Source organism: Solea solea, chromosome 12, assembly GCF_958295425.1.
Source record: "Solea solea chromosome 12, fSolSol10.1, whole genome shotgun sequence".
NCBI lineage: Eukaryota > Metazoa > Chordata > Actinopteri > Pleuronectiformes > Soleidae > Solea > Solea solea.
Genome location: NC_081145.1, coordinates 14,896,608 through 14,915,704, shown reverse-complemented (window position 1 = coordinate 14,915,704; position 19,097 = coordinate 14,896,608). Strand labels below are relative to the sequence as shown.

The 19,097-nt window shown below is 39.0% G+C and overlaps 2 protein-coding genes across 2 annotated transcripts in view; one reads left to right on the top strand and one right to left on the bottom strand.

Annotated features, from left to right (window-relative positions):
- The first annotated feature begins 280 nt into the window (after positions 1 to 280).
- On the top strand, positions 281 to 7,428 carry etfa (electron transfer flavoprotein subunit alpha). The gene is made up of 12 exons (XM_058645148.1): positions 281 to 412; positions 2,038 to 2,187; positions 2,371 to 2,452; positions 2,743 to 2,825; positions 2,991 to 3,090; positions 3,177 to 3,287; positions 3,414 to 3,515; positions 3,932 to 4,000; positions 4,081 to 4,163; positions 5,116 to 5,181; positions 5,846 to 5,926; positions 7,006 to 7,428. The coding sequence occupies exons 1-12, from the start codon at positions 374 to 376 to the stop codon at positions 7,039 to 7,041; spliced, it is 1,002 nt and encodes a 333-aa protein (XP_058501131.1). The 5' UTR covers positions 281 to 373; the 3' UTR covers positions 7,042 to 7,428.
- A 15-nt stretch (positions 7,429 to 7,443) lies between these two features.
- Positions 7,444 to 19,097, bottom strand: part of tmem266 (transmembrane protein 266) — a 37,585-nt gene continuing 25,931 nt past the window's right edge. Inside the window, exons 5-11 of the mRNA XM_058645144.1 lie at positions 12,895 to 12,968; positions 11,987 to 12,043; positions 11,681 to 11,819; positions 10,938 to 11,053; positions 10,262 to 10,454; positions 9,191 to 9,253; positions 7,444 to 9,113 (exon numbers count right to left, since the gene is read on the bottom strand). Coding sequence (XP_058501127.1) covers positions 8,470 to 9,113; positions 9,191 to 9,253; positions 10,262 to 10,454; positions 10,938 to 11,053; positions 11,681 to 11,819; positions 11,987 to 12,043; positions 12,895 to 12,968 — 1,286 coding nt within the window. The 3' untranslated portion in view covers positions 7,444 to 8,469. The remainder of the gene's footprint in view (positions 9,114 to 9,190; positions 9,254 to 10,261; positions 10,455 to 10,937; positions 11,054 to 11,680; positions 11,820 to 11,986; positions 12,044 to 12,894; positions 12,969 to 19,097) is intronic.

Below are 19,097 nucleotides of genomic sequence, written 5' to 3'. Positions count from 1 at the left end.
TAATAAACGTATTCTTATTTAATAACAATGTGTAGCCCACTCACTGTTAATGAAACTGTGGAAACAATTGGATAGTAGATAGTAGGAGGGAAATAAACTACACATTGTATTAACAGATGTGTCAAGTTTTAATATTTCTTACATTATATTATTTATAAGTTAATATACTATGGAACTATTTTGCTATTCAAAGTCATTGGATGTCTAGTATCAGTGGATATTGATATAAATCATCCATAGACCAGGGTGACCCTAACTTACCACGCTGTCCTCGCTTTGTCTCGCGAGAAGAGCGCACACGTCAGGTGACCTTTGGCACAGTTGTGTGTCTTTAGCAGCAGCATTGATTGCAGACCAGACACACGAACCCAACATGAACAGAGCGTTGAACAAAACTAGTCTGAAACGTTTGGTAAGTGCGAGACATTATAGCTTTGTAATATACTGTACGTATACTTCATTATGTGTCTGTTTTTGCTGACCTAGAGCACGACACACGTCAGTTAGCTCGCTTGTTGCAGCTGCTAGCCATAGACATGTACGTGTCTGTTGCTGTCAGCTAGCTGCTTTTCAAACGTATGTCCTGTTCATGTCCATGTCCTGCTGCTGTTTTGACTTAGTATGTAAGGGACAAGATAGCTTGGCTTATTGTGAGTGTGTTTTACTCATTTGTCCCGATATAACTAGAATACATTACACATTAGCAAATTCTGAGTGCTATTAGCATGCCTAGCCGAAGGGGTTATGAAACCTCTAAACGTCAGTTACGAAAGACCAGTTTTTAAAAACACACATTGTCTCATAAGACACAAGATACGAATATATGATAGAACACAAGTATAGGATGAGGTATGTTTTTTGTTTTCTCAGTTTTCCCTACTCTTATCTGAATGACCTTTTTATTACTAACCATGGTCAGTCATTTCCAGATGAGGCTGGTATTAACCTGACTTACTTTTGAGTCTGATATGCAGCTGTTTACACACCAGCCTGCCTTTATTCCCAAGTTCATTTATAAAATACTTTTAATTCATGTGCACTTTTAAGAACCTTGAGCCGATATAAGTAAAAGTAATTTCCTACCAACAGTGGAGCATTAACATTAAAATGCATGTCCAGAAAATCTTTGTTCTAGGGATGAGCCGGTATGATACTTAATATCATGACTACTCTGATTCTGATTAAATTTACTGCACTGGATTGGATATCAGTAAAATAAAAAGGTAAATTCTGGTATGATCCAAATCTTATCCTTATATCCCTTTACCAAGCACTGATTTTAAACATTTAAATAAAACTCAACAACAACATTTCAGCTGATTCATTGTTGCTGTTTTCTTTCTTCATAGGATAAGGAATTATGATTATGTTTTTGAAATAGTTGGTTAGCACTTATTTGTTGTTAACACCCCCATTAACTGATGCACTTGGGAGTAACAGGCTGGTGGGTGAACAACCTTTGATAGAGGGGCTTCAGACTGGGAGGAAGTCAGGAAAATACTGGTCTGGTCTGGAAATGAGTGAACATGTATGAAAAGATAAATAGTTGTAACATGAATTTGTCTTTGTAGGGCTGGGCAACAATAACATTATATTGTGAGACAACATTCTTCAGTATCAGTATAACAAAGTTTTGAATATATATTGAAATAATGTTCATCTGACATTTTATTGCAATAATTATTGATATCAACTGATTTGAAACCTGATTCTGTGTTAAAATAGTTAAATTGTTGTATTGTTTTGGCCTTATTGCCCACACTTTTAATGGACTATCTTTATTGGTAGATGCAGTTTTTGCTATAGGTATCAGCTGATATAAAGGATTTCTTGAAGTAGTAGTCATTTACTGCCTTGTAACAACACATCAAGATGACTTAAAGTTTTAAATGCTTCCCAGCTCAAATCTTGTCCAAGTTTATTAACTTTGAATGCTGTAAGCAATCCTGTAAACTCACTTAGAGGCAAGCCATTCAAAAGGCAGCTCTACTCGATCTGTGTGTGTTGTTTCCTAAATGTTGATATTTTCTCTGGCAGACTGGTTTCCTGCAAAGGTTTCAAAGCACCTTGGTGGTTGTAGAGCACAACAATGACAACCTGACGCCTATTACACTGAACGCCATCGCTGCTGCCAGTAAACTGGGTGGAGAGGTGTCTTGTCTGGTTGCGGGAACAAACTGTGCAAAGGTAAGTGAATCTTTTGCATGTTTGTGACAGTAGTTTTATATTAATTATGCTTCAACATTATGATGTTAGACAAAAGAGAGCAAAAAAATAAAATAAGTGTAAAACTGACGTGTATTTGAGAGATAAAACAATAGAAAATCACCAGGAAACCAAGAAATCTCAATTGTCTTTGTGTGTTTTCAGGTTGCAGAGCAAATTAGCAAAGTACAGGGTGTGAAGAAGGTTCTGGTGGCTCAACATGATTCCTATAAAGGTGCCCTACCAGGTATGTAACACCAACGATTCTTAGAGCTTCATATTTATTTAAACTTTTTGCACAGAGGAAAGCTTACTGATCTCTACAGGTCTTTATTTAAGCAAAACCCTGCTTCATATTTACACAGCCCCACATATTCTTACATGAGGGGGATCTTGACTGTAGTAACTGAAGGGGTGGGTGGGTTTGTATTTTAATTGATTTCCCTGCTTGTATGGTAATGTTTGCTAGAATTGGCACATTCTCATCTGTAGTTTGTGCTTGATAAATAAACAACTGCTTATAACATTTTTCCTCAGAGGAGTTGACTCCACTTATCTTGGCAACACAGAAACAATTCACTTTCACCCACATCTGTGCCGGTGCATCAGCCTTTGGAAAGGTAAATCACACACAGCAGCAGTGCTTGTATAATCACTTTTGCAGTACATTAGTTTTTTTGGTTATGCCTGCACCATTTCCTCAGAGTCCAAATACTTTCTGCTCCTTCCACTTAAAAAGTATGAGCTGTTAATATTTGTCGGCTTCTTCAACTTCTTGTTTGCAGAACTTGCTTCCAAGAGTAGCTGCCAAGTTGGATGTAGCGCCAATTTCAGATATTATCGATATCAAGTCTCCAGACACTTTTGTCAGAACCATTTATGCAGGTAAGCTTGTAGTCATGGTAAATACATTTGATCTGATGATTATTTTGTACCTATTTAGAGATTTTTAATAAAACGTTGTTTTATAGGAAATGCTCTCAGCACTGTGAAATGTAATGAACCAGTCAAGGTCTTCACTGTCAGGGGGACGTCCTTTGAGGCAGCTTCCACAGAGGGAGGGAGTGCCACATCAGAAGACGGTAAAATAGCTTACTGATTCATTAAAAGCTCAGAAAGTTTTATGATTTTATAACTTTAATGCCATTACATATATTTGTTTATTATTTAACATGTATAAATATAACGTATTGATCTTTGATCGGCAGTGGCTGGTACTTCACCCGCTGGAGTTTCTGAGTGGCTGGAGCAGAGTTTGTCAAAGAGTGATCGTCCAGAGCTGACAAGTGCTAAAGTTGTGGTGTCAGGAGGTAAGGAAAAGTTATGTATAAACAGTGGGACCATGACATAATCAGAGAGTCGTTTTTTTTGCCCAATTTTATAGATTTTAAACACATTTCTGCATTTACACAGGAATAGTAAATTGTTGGAATTGTCATGAAAACTGCCCCAAATTTGATTAGGAGGAAATGTGATGACTGACATATGCATCATGTAAAGGTCTCTGATGGGATATGAGATTTTGGTCCCATTGAATCACCGTAATGGTGCGTCGTCCAATCACTGCCACACCACTATTGTCACGTCCTTTTATGGTATCAGCTCAGTCAAACTCGGCTTTATTAACCCAATTTTGTTGACCCGGAGTCTGGTGATGGAACATCAGTGGCTTGTGTTCTTGTTCATTTTTTCCACATGTTCTGAAACTATATATTTTTCCCCCCAGGAAGAGGCCTGAAGAGTGGTGACAACTTCAAGCTGCTTTATGACCTTGCTGACAAACTTAACGCTGCAGGTGAAAAGCCTTTTTATGCTCTAAATGATCATTCTTTTTATCAAGGCTGTTTTTAAATGGCAAAATATTCTCATTTCCAGTTGGTGCATCCAGAGCTGCTGTGGATGCTGGTTATGTCCCAAACGACATGCAGGTTGGACAGACTGGCAAAATTGTAGCACCGGTAAGTTAATCCTCTCTCCGTGGTGTTTTTTTGTTGGGGTGGTGGTGGTGGTGTGGTGGGGATAACACATCTGAAAGTAACAGGAAGGACATTTATCATTTAAAATGTGACTTGCTGCCAATGTAAATATGTTTAAAGGCAGGAACCTTTTGAACTCAGTCATCAGTCTTTATAAACCGACTGCACGGGATAAATGGCTGTTAGCTGTTGGCATACTTGCAGTCTAGTATCATCAGGATGTCTGCGCTGCCCTTTTAAAAAGGTTAAGTTCCCATTATGTGATTCAGCAGGGTTAGCTCAGCTGTGATTATCCACACATTAGGCCCTGCAAAATGCTCTTGATGGCACATTTAGTGCGCTAAATGATTTAGCTGTTCCATTAAGGCAGAGAGTGCATTGATGTCTGGTCAGAGTCTCAGACCAGGGCTGACCGTCCGAACTGGATTTTCAAAATGTTATGACAGGCCTGTAGAAGTTTTTTTTTTGTGATTTCAATTTTTTGTTTGTTTATTCCCACCCCACCAATTTAGTAAATTCAGTGAGATAAGTTTTTGCATTGTATATTTAGTTGAATGCTAAATGCTAGATAGTATTTACTCTCTGCTTATTAAAGTGCAATTTATAAAAGTACAAATGTATATTTTTCTGTGATAAATACCTTTACACTATTACATTTCCTGGACCTTTAAGACAGACTTATCATATTTGCTCTGCTGCACCGACGAATTAAAATACTCACTGGAGGTGGTTTTCCCAGCAGTTTTCATCATTTACACACACACACACACACACACACACACACACACACACACACACACACACACTGTCCCAGCATTCTCTTATAGTTTACATAACAGTGTTCATTGTACCATCAGTCAGAAAACCCTGTGATTACACTTCACGTCAACAAGGAAGAAAAACTTGTCTGGTTGTTTTCTCTTCATGTCCACAGGACCTGTACATTGCTGTTGGTATCTCTGGAGCCATTCAACACTTGGCAGGAATGAAAGACAGCAAGGTAATGTAAATGTGGCCAAGGAACCCCCTGTCCTGTACAATAGTAGATTTAATAAAAACTAATTAAATTGAGCAGCCTCAGCTCTTTTGAGGCAGTACAAGTTTATATAATATGCAAAATTTTTAAGCCTGTCCTTATTTATATTGAAGGTAATGGACCTTCATCTGCTGCAGTGTTTTATCTAGGGTTCGCCTTTAAAAATGGCCATGAATAGCAAACGTTTAAATGCTCTCAATGCTTTTCTGCTCTATTGTAAATTTGAAACTGGGTACAGAAAGTGTCTTTTGTGACGCGTGACGGATGGAGACATTAACACCGTTTAGCTGATTCTTCAGTTGTAGTGAGGCGTCTCATTATGCAATTCCACTTTTTTTTTTGAAAGCCAATTGTTAAGCGGCATATGCAAATTAAAAAAAGGTGGCATATAAAGTATCTTAATCAAGAAGAGGAATTAAGCTTGTGATCCCACCCTCCTTCCCAGTGTCATCCATCTAGGTCTTTTCTTATTGGTTTGATTGAGAGAGACCCCTAGTGGCAGAAATTACAAACTGTGCAGAGCCAATTTTAGACTGAAGCCAAAAATAAAAAAAAACATTTGTGTGCTTTAGGCTGGTATTTAATGTGAATGCTAAACATGTTTTTTTTTTTTTCTTCTTATACTCAGACTATTGTTGCTATCAACAAAGACCCCGAGGCTCCCATTTTCCAGGTGGCTGACTATGGCTTGGTTGCTGATCTTTTCAAGGTGAGCATCTGGGACTGATAATGCTGCAGTTATGCCAAGCAGTGAGGCGGAAACACCACTCTTGTGTACTTATGTCTGGACTTTTAATACATGTTTTGACTGTGCACAGTCGAAAGCAACTGTCGGAATACGAAATTGCTTTCTCGCTGACAAATGTTGCACACCGACTTGTTCCACCTCATGGAAAAATTCTTGTGTTGAATTATTAAGCTCTTGATTTAATTAAAGGAACTTGCTGCTTAGCATTCATTAACATCTCATTAGATATAATAAAAAGTTAATATTCTGCTTTAACTCGTGTGGCCTTTTACACACTTTGCAGTTTGCTTGTATCAGCAGAGCCAGGAGTGTCGGCACATTCGGAGCAGGATTTCAGTGCCGCTTGTTAAATGCTAGTCGGTTATATTTTCATGTCCTGTCCGTCATGTTTTATTCAGCCCCACAGCAGAGCATGAGCTGCACAGGTGTCCTGACAAACTCTGTGGAAGTGATTAGCAATCATAGCTAGTGGCAGTAGAGTTGTGACCCACTGGGTGAGATCACCTTACATGTGATCACTCCTCAGATAGCTGATTAAAATGAATGGGCTTGTTCTTCAAAAGGACAGTTGATACCTTAGATCAGCCTGGGCAGTGACTGATGATTCAGCTGCAAAGTATCTTCCCTTACAAGAAGAGCCATTTAAAGAACCTCGTCCTCTTATTTACCACAAAATGCTTTTTGGCTTTGATTTCTTTTATTCTGCACTGTGCAACACTGGCGTGTTTGTTAATGGTCCAGACGCCTCCCAACTATAAAATAAATGTTTGCTACGGTCTGGATAAATCTCAGCCATTTATACTGTGAGCAGCACCAGCATGCTTGACTGTTTCTGTAATACACTCATAAATCTTTATTATATGATCTACTTGGAGTGCTGGGGATTAAAATCATACATGGCGGGCCACATGTAAAGCCTTGGAAGTATTTGCTGGACGTAGGCTTTAACAAAGTCCCGCAGTTTGATCCTGCCATAATGCCGGTGTAAGATGTGGATTAAGTATTATTTTTTTTTTAATTCTGTACGTTTTCTCTTTCAGGCTGTTCCCGAGATGATTGAATCTCTGAGCAAGTGAGAGAAACAACGTGAAGCTCCACTGCACGTCGGTAAGAGCGACCTCAGTAAACTGTGAGAGCCCGTGTGGAGAAATAATTGCGTCACCATCTTGTGGACAGCAGAAGGCTCTCACAATTGAAATAAATGCCAGTTTTTATGAATAGTGTACGAGCATTAATCGTCGGTGAACATCTTTGTACATACCTTTGTGCCTCCTGTAGCACACAGGGTTGTAATTTTTATTTTATATCAAGGTACAGCAAAAGACATCTTTGGGAAAAGCTTACCTTGTCTTCAGACTTGTGACTCTTATGTACAGTAGTTGGCTGTGAGATGGAGCTGTTCATGTAACCCAAGAGGATGTAATTATTGAGGTGCTCTTGAAATAAAACCATTAAATCCACAACTAATAACTATCATGTCATTTTTGCCACATTGTTCCTTTTATTGGGTTCATTTTATAATGCCCTCCTTCCATGGTCAAGATAAAAAAAGCCTGTTGACAGTACAATGAACTAGGTTAGTTTGCAATATTTAAAAGGCAAATCTTGAAGGTTTCATGCTTTATAATTTTCTTTTTCCAACTTGGTGTTTTAGTGCTAGTCCCTCTTTATTTTAAATGTGACATCGTCAAACCCAACCTGAAATATTTACATAGCCTCAGAATTCATAAAAAGGTAATACTTAAGACCTGAATGATACGAAATCTATCATATGCAGGTAGCTCTTTTTTATTGTTTTGGTTTTGTGAGGGACATGCTGTGGTTTTCAAGATTCACGTAAACGCTGACTTGGCCGGGTTGGGTCAGTTTCCAATCATGGCACCTGGATAGAAAACTCCAGTCAAAAGATTTTTGCGCTCCTCCCACTTATATAATTTCGATAAAAATGTCAACACTGATAATATAGAAAGACAAAGATTAGAAAGACGTTGAGACTGATCTGATGTACCCTGCAGCAGTCCAACAAGGAGGACTGTTCGTGGTGAGTTTGGAGACACTCGACTGAAGAACTAAACAGCTCACACACCTGCACTTGTAATGACTCCACGCCTTGAAGCTCAGAGTAACTGACCACAGTTTGTAGCTCTCCAGTGGATCAGTCCAGCATCTCCAATTCATGTATGAGAGGAAATCTACATATCAAAAGCCAGATTTTCTGTTGCTGGTTTCTTTTGGTAAAACTTTTATCATAAAACTCAAGTGTTTTTTTTTTTTTTTGTGAGTTTCAATTCCTGAAAGGTGGTTCCTGATAACAAGTCTGCCTCCTTCTGTCCTCTGTGCCCTGTGTGTGCTGCTGTGGTAAGTTCATCCACTATGCTCCCAATAGTACAAAGAGGATGACAGATGTACAGTTTGTGTGCCACTGACTTGTGACACAGCATGGTAGTTAAGTAAAGCATACATTTTTGCTGTTGACCTAAGAGCACTCCACATGTCGGACAGTCCTATGTCTCGGACAGACGGTTGACTGGAGCGTCAACTGGCTCCATCATCCTGTACTTCTCCTCCAGGAGAGGCTCGTTGCCCTGCAGATGGATGAGTGGCTTAGAGTGGAGCCCCACTCGGCTGTCCTGGTTCCTCTTATTGTAGATATTGACCCTGTGCTCCAGCTCGGGGCTGGTTTTGGTGGAGCCTGCTGGGCTGGGCGGCTTCAGGTTGACAGGGTCCAGCCCCTTCTGTGTGAGACAGGAGTTCTCAGACAGAGAGGAGAGCAGCTCCTGCACCACTGCGCTGGGACTCCCTCGTAGCTGAGAGCCCAGGGCCAGAGGGCTGCTGTAGGGTGGAGGGTAGCAGCGTTGGTCGCTGTAGTTCGTGGAGGTGGAGGTGGAGGCTTCCCGCACTGTGGAGCTGCAGTCTGTGGTGGAGCCGAGCGTATGGCTGCTAAAGCTGTGCTGGCGGGCACTAAAGCTGGTGCGGGACACTGTGGTGGTGGAGGCCTCACTGACCAAGCTGCCTGTTCTCTGCAAATGGCTGGACGGCACCGCGTCGGCACTCACCAAAGTGGAGGGAAGCTGGCTAGGGTTGTTTGGCAGGTGCACGTCTATGGCTGCAGTGGTGATGATGCGGGCAGGGTCTGGGATCCCCATATCTGTAAGAACAACACGTGTAGTGTAAGAGGCCTTTTTAAATGTTGTGATGCAAGAAATGAATCGTATTGATGCTCACCACTGCTTGGCTCACTGTAGTACTGGCTAATGTAGTTGTTCATGTCATCTTGGCCATGGAGATCTGAAGAAGAGAAATATTGTGTGTAAGTAAGGGTGAGTTGAGAGATATTTAGCTGCAGTGCACCGCAACTTCACCTATGTTGCAAAATCCTACATACAAAATTTTGTATGAGGCGCAGGAAGTGTACACACATTTTTAAGTGGCAACACTTGTGCAAGTTACTTTGAAACCACACAAAAAAACACTCTTCCTATAAATGATTACAATTTTTCAACACAATTTTGAAAAGTAGTGCAGTCATTTTGCATCATATAAAAACGGAAAAGCAACAAATCTTCAGGAGATAAAGGTGAAATTAATGAATTAAGGCACTCAAATAGTGCAAACCTGTTAACAGTTGTTTTAAATTGCTGAATCCTTATCCATATCCAGATCACCATTAATATCTACCAAAAGTTATATTTTCCTTTTTGAGATCACCTTTCCCAAATCTGAAATGAGTGAATTTAATATTATTATATCATATTCAGTGATTACACCCACTGTTTGGGTCTGAAGTGTGATGGAAGTCGTCTCCAGGTGATCTGTGCCACATGAGCACAGGAGAAGCGGCCCTACATTATAGGACCTGTGGCTCAGATAGATGACAGGTCGTATTATGATATATAGCTCTGATAAAGGAAAAGCCTCACTGGTCTGAGCCCTGACAGCATTTTGCTGCTGTTAATCCTGTAAGTTATGACCTGTCACTGTGTGAAAGGTTTATGGTCTCTATCGAGATGTGGCACAAGATGAGATGACTGATTTTGACCGTTTTGCATCGCCAGAAAATGTCAAATAGCAGCTCGAGATTTGTTATTAATATGTTGTTTTTTTTTTAACAGTTTAAAGTTTCTGCAGAGGATAAATATGCTTTTTTAAAAACTAAAACTTTCCAGTCAACATCACCACGGTGAACCCTTTTTTCCCTTTAACCAGTCACTTGTGTGAATGTGGACTTGGATTAAGATTAAAAACACAGCCAGGATCTCTTTGAAAGACAATACTGCTGCTGCTGCAGACATTTACCTGCAGGCCCCCCAGGCTCTCGAGCTTTAGTAGGACCGTGATGCTCAGAAACTCGAGGTGACAGTCCGTCCACTTCCTGGAAAGTGCTGCTTTGTTTACCCCACATATGGTGGATCTGCATCGCCGCTTCACGTTCTGCCACGAGATCCAGGTCCTGCTGGGCCAGGTGGGCCCTCAGCTGCCTGATTTCAAACTTAAAGCAAAGAGGAGACAATGGGAGACTAAGTGATGTTTTCCTTTATGTTATTCAGTTGGAAATACTTAAAGATAATTCATCTCAAACTGTTTATTTGACCTCATAGATCATCCACTTATGTTAAAACATTTTATTTGCATTCAGGGTGTCAGCTGGCTGTCAAGTGTGCTTATGGCAAACAACACACCATAAAAACACTTGTTTTTTTCCACCAATGCAAAGTAAGAAATAGAGTTGAATTTGAAATTTGTGACATTTTGAAGGTGTCAGTCGATGTTAATGCCCAGTGATGAGTATCTGATCTGCCATAAGACTGTTGGAAAAATAGTTTATCTTGTGATAATGATAGGAGGGACTAATCTGGTACACATTATTTTAAGACTGTATGAGTGGATAATAGATCTTGGTTTGTCCTCTGCTGCCCTCTGTTGGTTGAATTCAGATTTTCTGTTAACTTATGTGAGAGATGAAAGGACATACTGCCTGTTCCTGACAGATCTGAGTGATACGGTCGAGCTGTTCATCCCTCACGGCCTTGGCCTTCTCGTATTGTTGGATCTCCAGCTCCATCTCCACCTTCACTTGCAGCACATAGGCTAGAATGACAGGACGTGATATTGTCAGTTCAGTCGCAAAACACACATTCAATCTTGTAGTTGTTTCTTCTCCTTTGAAATAAATACTACACTGACTCATTTATAGAGATCACCGAGTGGACCTTCTAGGTTATTCTACACACAGTTATCCATATAACTAGGTGTGATACTAACATACTGTAACACCAGGTGAACACAATGGCATTGCTGTGGTTCCGTTTTGAGCTGAAAGTCTCTTTGAAAGGATGAAGTCACTATTTTGCAGTGGTGTACTAGCTGGTGTTTTAATGTGTCAACATATTTGGGGCAGCTTCTGCAGAGGCGCTGTGTTATACTGAAAAATAAACACCAGGGGGAGCAACAATGCTACATAGGCATTTTTATTTTCTTACAGTGAATAAAATGTTTTCTTAAATGTGCACCTGTGCTTTAAAACAAATCAAGTTGAAGCTATTGTGTGAAATCCACAGGTTTATTACAACACATATTGTCCTACTCTTGTTTCTTAATGAGCATGAATCAAGCTCAAGACCACAAAGTACCACAAAGAGCAGACTGCAGTATCCATCTCTGTGACCTGACAGTAAAGGACAGGACACAGGGGACAGCGGCCCCTCCCACTCTCACCATCAATGATCCTCTTCACCCTCCAGATGCGCAGTGTGATGATGAGACCAATAGCATCCCAGGGGCTGCTGGGGCCGTTGGCCACAGTGGAGGCCACCATGGGGGCCAGAGAGAGGACGATGACAGCTCCATCAAACACCTGAGCAAAATGCACACGTACCAGATTACCGGTGTGTCTGCAGCTTGCACTGTTCCCACATCGAGGCATGACATTGAGTGAATGACACTGCAGTGAGAGTCAGGACTAATGGGACCCATGGGAGCTTACCTCTACTTTGAGGACTAATGGGACCCATGGGAGCTTACCTCTACTTTGTTCTCGATGTAATCCCATATCCCCAGCACCACGATCCTGAACACAGTCTGATCCAGACCAGGGGGATAGAGATGGAGACAGAGTACGTTACTCTCAAGGCAAGATTGAATAAAACAAGGGCATTTTAAAACCAGGAGACACTGGATGATGGAGGCAGGGGAGCAGAGGGGAGTAAATGCCATTTGCAGTTGTGATTCAGATCTCTTTTGTCCCTCCACTGGTAATTAATCAATGACACCGAATTCAAACACAACACAGATGGTAAGATATGTGTTATATTACAGACACCACATTTGGTTCCTCATGCTGACTCAGCAGGGGCTGCAGAGGGCAAACAACTGTCTCCCTTTCTCTCGGTTACTCTGCTGCTATTCCCTAACCCCCATTCTCATTTCAGACCGTCAAGGTTGCAGTAGCCAGCCCATTGCTGTTTCCACTGTTTCAATTTAACACAGAGAACTTGCTTTTATTGATAAGTGAAGATGGGAGAAAAAAAGTTAGCGGTGTTTTGATCCGAGTGCTGGCAACGAACGCAGACAAATGTGGCTGGCAGAAAAGAAAATGGTAATCAATACAGCACACCTGAGGCTCCAAAATAATTTAAAACTAGTGGCACAGAACAGCTTCATCTGCATCTGAGTATTTTTGTTGTGGATCAATGGAATAACCCAAGGAGGACCAACCGTGCCAACAATCACACAGCAGTATACAGTTTATTATGCTATTCCCCCCCCCCCAAAAATACTGATCTCATTGGAGCTGTGTATAAGTTCACCTTCACTAAAGAAAATCAACAGGGTCATAAGTGTATTAATGAGAGCCTGTTGTACGGCATATTTCACAATAATGCACAAAGTAGCATTAACGGAACGGCAGCTTCATCATCTGTTAGACTCACCTCGGTGAAGAAGACGGACAGGATAGCCAGGCTGATCCAGTGGATGATGCTGGCAAACTGGAATGCATTATTAACTGTGGGGATGAAACAGATTCACTAGTTAGTTAATTTATGTCACAGAAAAAGACAGATGCTGTACACTGGTGTTGATATGCCAGAATATTGTGAGGCACACTTTGTGTATAATGTCAGCAAATGCTGTGATAGTAGTCTGAGACACACATCACCTAAGGTGTGGTGTGGAGTACAGCCAGTGGGGGGCAACAGAGGTCAATTTACACGATGCAGCACATCTCTAATTACTTCAATATCTAATTACTTGACCCCAAAATGACCAAATGAGGCCGACATGGGCTTGTTGCGTGAATGGGGTGAAGTCTGCCATCTCTGATTGTCTTTCAGTAAGATATATAGTCATAGGTTAGTATGTCGTCCAAAATGTGACAAAAAAGTCAATGGTTAGTATGTCGTCCGAAATGTGGCAACAAAGTCATAGTTTAGCGTGTCGTCCAAAATGTGACAAAAAAGTCAATGGTTAGTATATCGTCCAAAATGTGACAAAAAAGTCATAGGTTAGTATGTCGTCCGAAATATGACAAAAAAGTCAATGGTTAGTATGTCGTCCGAAATATGACAAAAAAGTCATAGTTTAGTATGCTGACAAAAAAGTCAATGGTTTGTATGTTGTCCAAAATGTGACAAAAAAGTCATAGGTTAGTATGTCGTCCGAAATGTGACAAATAAGTCAATGGTTTGTATGTTGTCCAAAATGTGACAAAAAAGTCATAGGTTAGTATGTCGTCCGAAATGTGACAAATAAGTCAATGGTTAGTATGTCGTCCGAAATGTGACAAAAAAGTCAATGGTTAGGATGTCGTCCGAAATATGACAAAAAAGTCAATGGTTAGTAAGTCATCCAAAATATGACAAAAAAGTCATAGTTTAGTATGCTGACAAAAAAGTCAATTGTTAGTATGTCGTCGAAACTGTGACAAAAAAGTCAATGGTTAGTATGTCGTCCAAAATGTGACAAAAAAGTTAATGGTTAGTATGTCGTCCAAAATGTGACAAAAAAGTCATAGGTTAGTATGTCGTCCGAAATGTGACAAAAAAGTCAATGGTTAGTATGTCGTCCAAAATGTGACAAAAAAGTCATAGGTTAGTATGTCGTCCGAAATATGACAAAAAAGTCAATGGTTAGTATGTCGTACGAAATATGACAAAAAAGTCATAGTTTAGTATGCTGACAAAAAAGTCAATGGTTTGAATGTTGTCCAAAATGTGACAAAAAAGTCATAGGTTAGTATGTCGTCTAAAAAGTGACAAAAAAGTCATAGGTTAGTAAGTCTTCCAAAATGTGACAAAAAAGTCATAGGTTAGTATGTCGCCCGAAATGTGGCAAAAAAGTCAATGGTTAGTATGTCTTCCAAAATGTGACAAAAAAGTCAATGGTTAGGATGTCGTCCGAAATATGACAAAAAAGTCAATGGTTATCAGTCGCCCGAAATGTGGCAAAAAAGTCGTATGTCGTCCAAAATGTGACAAAAAAGTCAATGGTTAGTATGTCGTCCAAAATGTGACAAAAAAGTCAATGGTTAGTATGTCGTCCAAAATGTGACAAAAAAGTCATAGGTTAGTATGTCGTCCAAAATGTGACAAAAAAGTCAATGGTTAGTATGTCGTCCAAAATGTGACAAAAAAGTCATAGGTTAGTATGTCGTCCGAAATATGACAAAAAAGTCAATGGTTAGTATGTCGTCCGAAATATGACAAAAAAGTCATAGTTAGGTATGCTGACAAAAAAGTCAATGGTTTGAATGTTGTCCAAAATGTGACAAAAAAGTCATAGGTTAGTATGTCGTCTAAAAAGTGACAAAAAAGTCATAGGTTAGTAAGTCTTCCAAAATGTGACAAAAAAGTCAATGGTTAGTACGTTGTCCAAAATGTGACAAAAAAGTCATAGGTTAGTATGTCGTCCAAAATATGACAAAAAAGTCAATGGTTAGTATGTCGTCCGAAATGTGACAAAAAAGTCATAGATTAGTATGTCGTCCGAAATGTGACAAAAAAGTCAATGGTTAGTATGTCGTCCAAAATGTGACAAAAAAGTCAATGGTTAGTATGTTGTCCCAAATGTGACAAAAAAGTCATAGGTTAGTATGTCGTCCGAAATGTGACAAAAAAGTCAATGGTTAGTATGTCGTCCGAAATGTGACAAAAAAGTCAGATCTCATCCATGAAGCCACTGAGGCTCTTTGCCTTTTTCTTGTCTCATCTTGGACATCTGAGTAAACAATGATTTTTAGTGTGTCGTCCAAAGAGTCATCGTGTACCAAAGCATGAACTTCAGTCTAAGATGAGACTCTTGTCTTCATGCTCTCACTCTTAAGTTCTTGGTTTCTCATCGTGAGATTTTCAAAATTTCAACCGTTGAATTACGAGGACAAACAGTCTGATCCTTCATCAGTTCACTTGTTTCATCTGTCACTGTCGGAAAAATTATCATCACTGAAGATGGTCCAGTGGACTAGGATGATACATCATGGGTTCGAATCCTACTGGAGGTATGTGAGTGTCTTTGTGTCTGTCTGGGTCTTTCAAAAAAAATAAAACCAAAACAAAACTGATTCCTAAACCTGTGTTGCATTATTTCACTTTCAACAAGAATTTCAACTTCGTCATCAACGTCTCTGCAATAATGGGAGGTAAGAGCTAGCATTGAAGAGGCTTGAAAAAGCCTCAAAGATGCTAGATGGCATTTTTGTTTGTTTGGTTTGTATGTTGTCCAAAATGTGACAAAAAAGTCATAGGTTAGTATGTCGTCCGAAATGTGACAAATAAGTCAATGGTTAGTATGTCGTCCGAAATGTGACAAATAAGTCATAGGTTAGTAAGTCATCCAAAATATGACAAAAAAGTCAATGGTTAGTATGTCGTCCGAAATGTGACAAAAAAGTCATAGGTTAGTATGTCGTCCAAAATGTGATAAAAAAGTCAATGGTTAGTAAGTCATCCAAAATATGACAAAAAAGTCAATGGTTAGTATGTCGTCCGAAATGTGACAAAAAAGTCATAGGTTAGTAAGTTGTCCAAAATGTGACGAAAAAGTCAATGGTTAGTATGTCGTCCAAAATGTGACAGAAAAGTCAATGGTTAGTATGTCGTCCGAAATGTGACAAAAAAGTCAATGGTTAGTATGTCGTCCAAAATGTGACAAAAAAGTCATAGGTTAGTATGTCGTCCGAAATGTGACAAAAAAGTCATAGGTTAGTATGTCGTCGAAAATGTGACAAAAAAGTCAATGGTTAGTATGTCGTCCAAAATGTGACAAAAAAGTCATAGGTTAGTATGTCGTCTGAAATGTGACAAAAAATCATAGGTTAGTATGTCGTCCAAAATGTGACAAAAAAGTCAATGGTTAGTAAGTCATCCAAAATATGACAAAAAAGTCAATGGTTAGTATGTCGTCCGAAATGTGACAAAAAAGTCATAGGTTAGTATGTCGTCCAAAATGTGATAAAAAAGTCAATGGTTAGTAAGTCATCCAAAATATGACAAAAAAGTCAATGGTTAGTATGTCGTCCGAAATGTGACAAAAAAGTCATAGGTTAGTAAGTTGTCCAAAATGTGACGAAAAAGTCAATGGTTAGTATGTCGTCCAAAATGTGACAAAAAAGTCAATGGTTAGTATGTCGTCCGAAATGTGACAAAAAAGTCAATGGTTAGTATGTCGTCCAAAATGTGACAAAAAAGTCATAGGTTAGTATGTCGTCCGAAATGTGACAAAAAAGTCATAGGTTAGTATGTCGTCGAAAATGTGACAAAAAAGTCAATGGTTAGTATGTCGTCCAAAATGTGACAAAAAAGTCATAGGTTAGTATGTCGTCTGAAATGTGACAAAAAATCATAGGTTAGTATGTCGTCCAAAATGTGACAAAAAAGTCAATGGTTAGTAAGTCATCCAAAATATGACAAAAAAGTCAATGGTTAGTATGTCGTCCGAAATGTGACAAAAAAGTCAATGGTTAGTATGTCGTCCGAAATGTGACAAAAAAGTCATAGGTTAGTATGTTGTCCAAAATGGGACAAAAAAGTCAATGGTTAGTATGTCGTCCGAAATGTGACAAAAAAGTCAATGGTTAGGATGTCATCCAAAATATGACAAAAAAGTCAATGGTTAGTATGTCGTCCGAAATGTGACAAAAAAGTCAATGGTTAGGATGTCATCCAAAATATGACAAAAAAGTCAATGGTTAGTATGTCGTCGAAAATGTGACAAAATAGTCAATGGTTAGTATGTCGTCCAAAATGTGACAAAAAAGTCAATGGTTAGTATGTCGTCCAAAATGTGACAAAAAAGTCATAGGTTAGTATGTCGTCCGAAATGTGACAAAAAAGTCATAGGTTAGTATGTCGTTTGAAATGTGACAAAAAAGTCATAGGTTAGTATGTCGTCCGAAATGTGACAAAAAAGTCATAGGTTAGTATGTCGTCCGAAATGTGACAAAAAAGTCATAGGTTAGTTTGTCGTCCGAAATGTGACAAAAAAGTCATAGGTTAGTATGTCGTCCGAATGTGACAAAAAAGTCAATGGTTAGTATGTCGTCCGAAATGTTACAAAAAAGTCGTCCAAAATGTGACAAAAAAGTCAATGGTTAGTATGTCGTCCGAAATGTGACAAATAAGTCAATGGTTAGTATGTCGTCCGAAATGTGACAAATAAGTCATAGGTTAGTAAGTCATCCAAAATATGACAAAAAAGTCAATGGTTAGTATGTCGTCCGAAATATGACAAAAAAGTCAATGGTTAGTATGTCGTCCAAAATGTGACAAAAAAGTCATAGGTTAGTATGTCGTCCAAAATGTGACAAAAAAGTCATAGGTTAGTATGTCGTCCAAAATGTGATAAAAAAGTCAATGGTTAGTAAGTCATCCGAAATGTGACAAATAAGTCAATGGTTAGTATGTCGTTCAAAATGTGATAAAAAAGTCAATGGTTAGTATGTCGCCCGAAATGTGGCAAAAAAGTCATAGGTTAGTATGTCGTCCAAAATGTGACAAAAAAGTCATTGGTTAGTATGTCGTCCAAAATGTGACAAAAAAGTCAATGGTTAGTATGTCGTCCAAAATGTGACAAAAAAGTCATAGGTTAGTATGTCGTCCGAAATGTGACAAAAAAGTCAATGGTTAGTATGTCGTCCAAAATGTGACAAAAAAGTCATAGGTTAGTATGTCGTCCAAAATGTGACAAAAAAGTCATTGTTTAGTATGTCGTCCGAAATGTGGCAACAAAGTCATAGTTTAGCGTGTCGTCCAAAATGTGACAAAAAAGTCAATGGTTAGTATGTTGTCCAAAATGTGACAAAACAGTCATAGGTTAGTATGTCATCCGAAATGTGACGAAAAAGTCATAGGTTAGTATGTCGTCCAAAATGTGACAAAAAAGTCATAGGTTAGTATGTCGTCCGAAATGTGACAAAAAAGTCATAGGTTAGTATGTCGTCCGAAATGTGACAAATAAGTCATAGGTTAGTATGTCGTCCAAAATGTGACAAAAAAGTCAATGGTTAGTATGTCGTCCAAAATGTGACAAAAAAGTCAATGGTTAGTATGTCGTCCAAAATGTGACAAAAAAGTCATAGGTTAGTATGTCGTCCGAAATGTGACAAAAAAGTCATAGGTTAGTATGTCGTCCGAAATGTGACAAATAAGTCATAGGTTAGTATGTCGTCCAAAATGTGACAAAAAAGTCAATGGTTAGTATGTCGTCCAAAATGTGACAAAAAAGTCAATGGTTAGTATGTCGTCCAAAATGTGACAAAAAAGTCAATGGTTAGTATGTCGTCCAAAATGTGACAAGAAAGTCATAGGTTAGTATGTCGTCCGAAATGTGACAAAAAAGTCATAGGTTAGTATGTCGTCCGAAATGTGACAAATAAGTCATAGGTTAGTACGTCGTCATAAATGTGACAAAAAAGTCAATGGTTAGTATGTCGTCCAAAATATGACAAAAAATCATAGGTTAGTATGTCGTCCAAAATGTGACAAAAAAGTCATAGGTTAGTATGTCGTCCGAAATGTGACAAAAAAGTCATAGGTTAGTATGTCGTTTGAAATGTGACAAAAAAGTCATAGGTTAGTATGTCGTCCGAAATGTGACAAAAAAGTCATAGGTTAGTATGTCGTCCGAAATGTGACAAAAA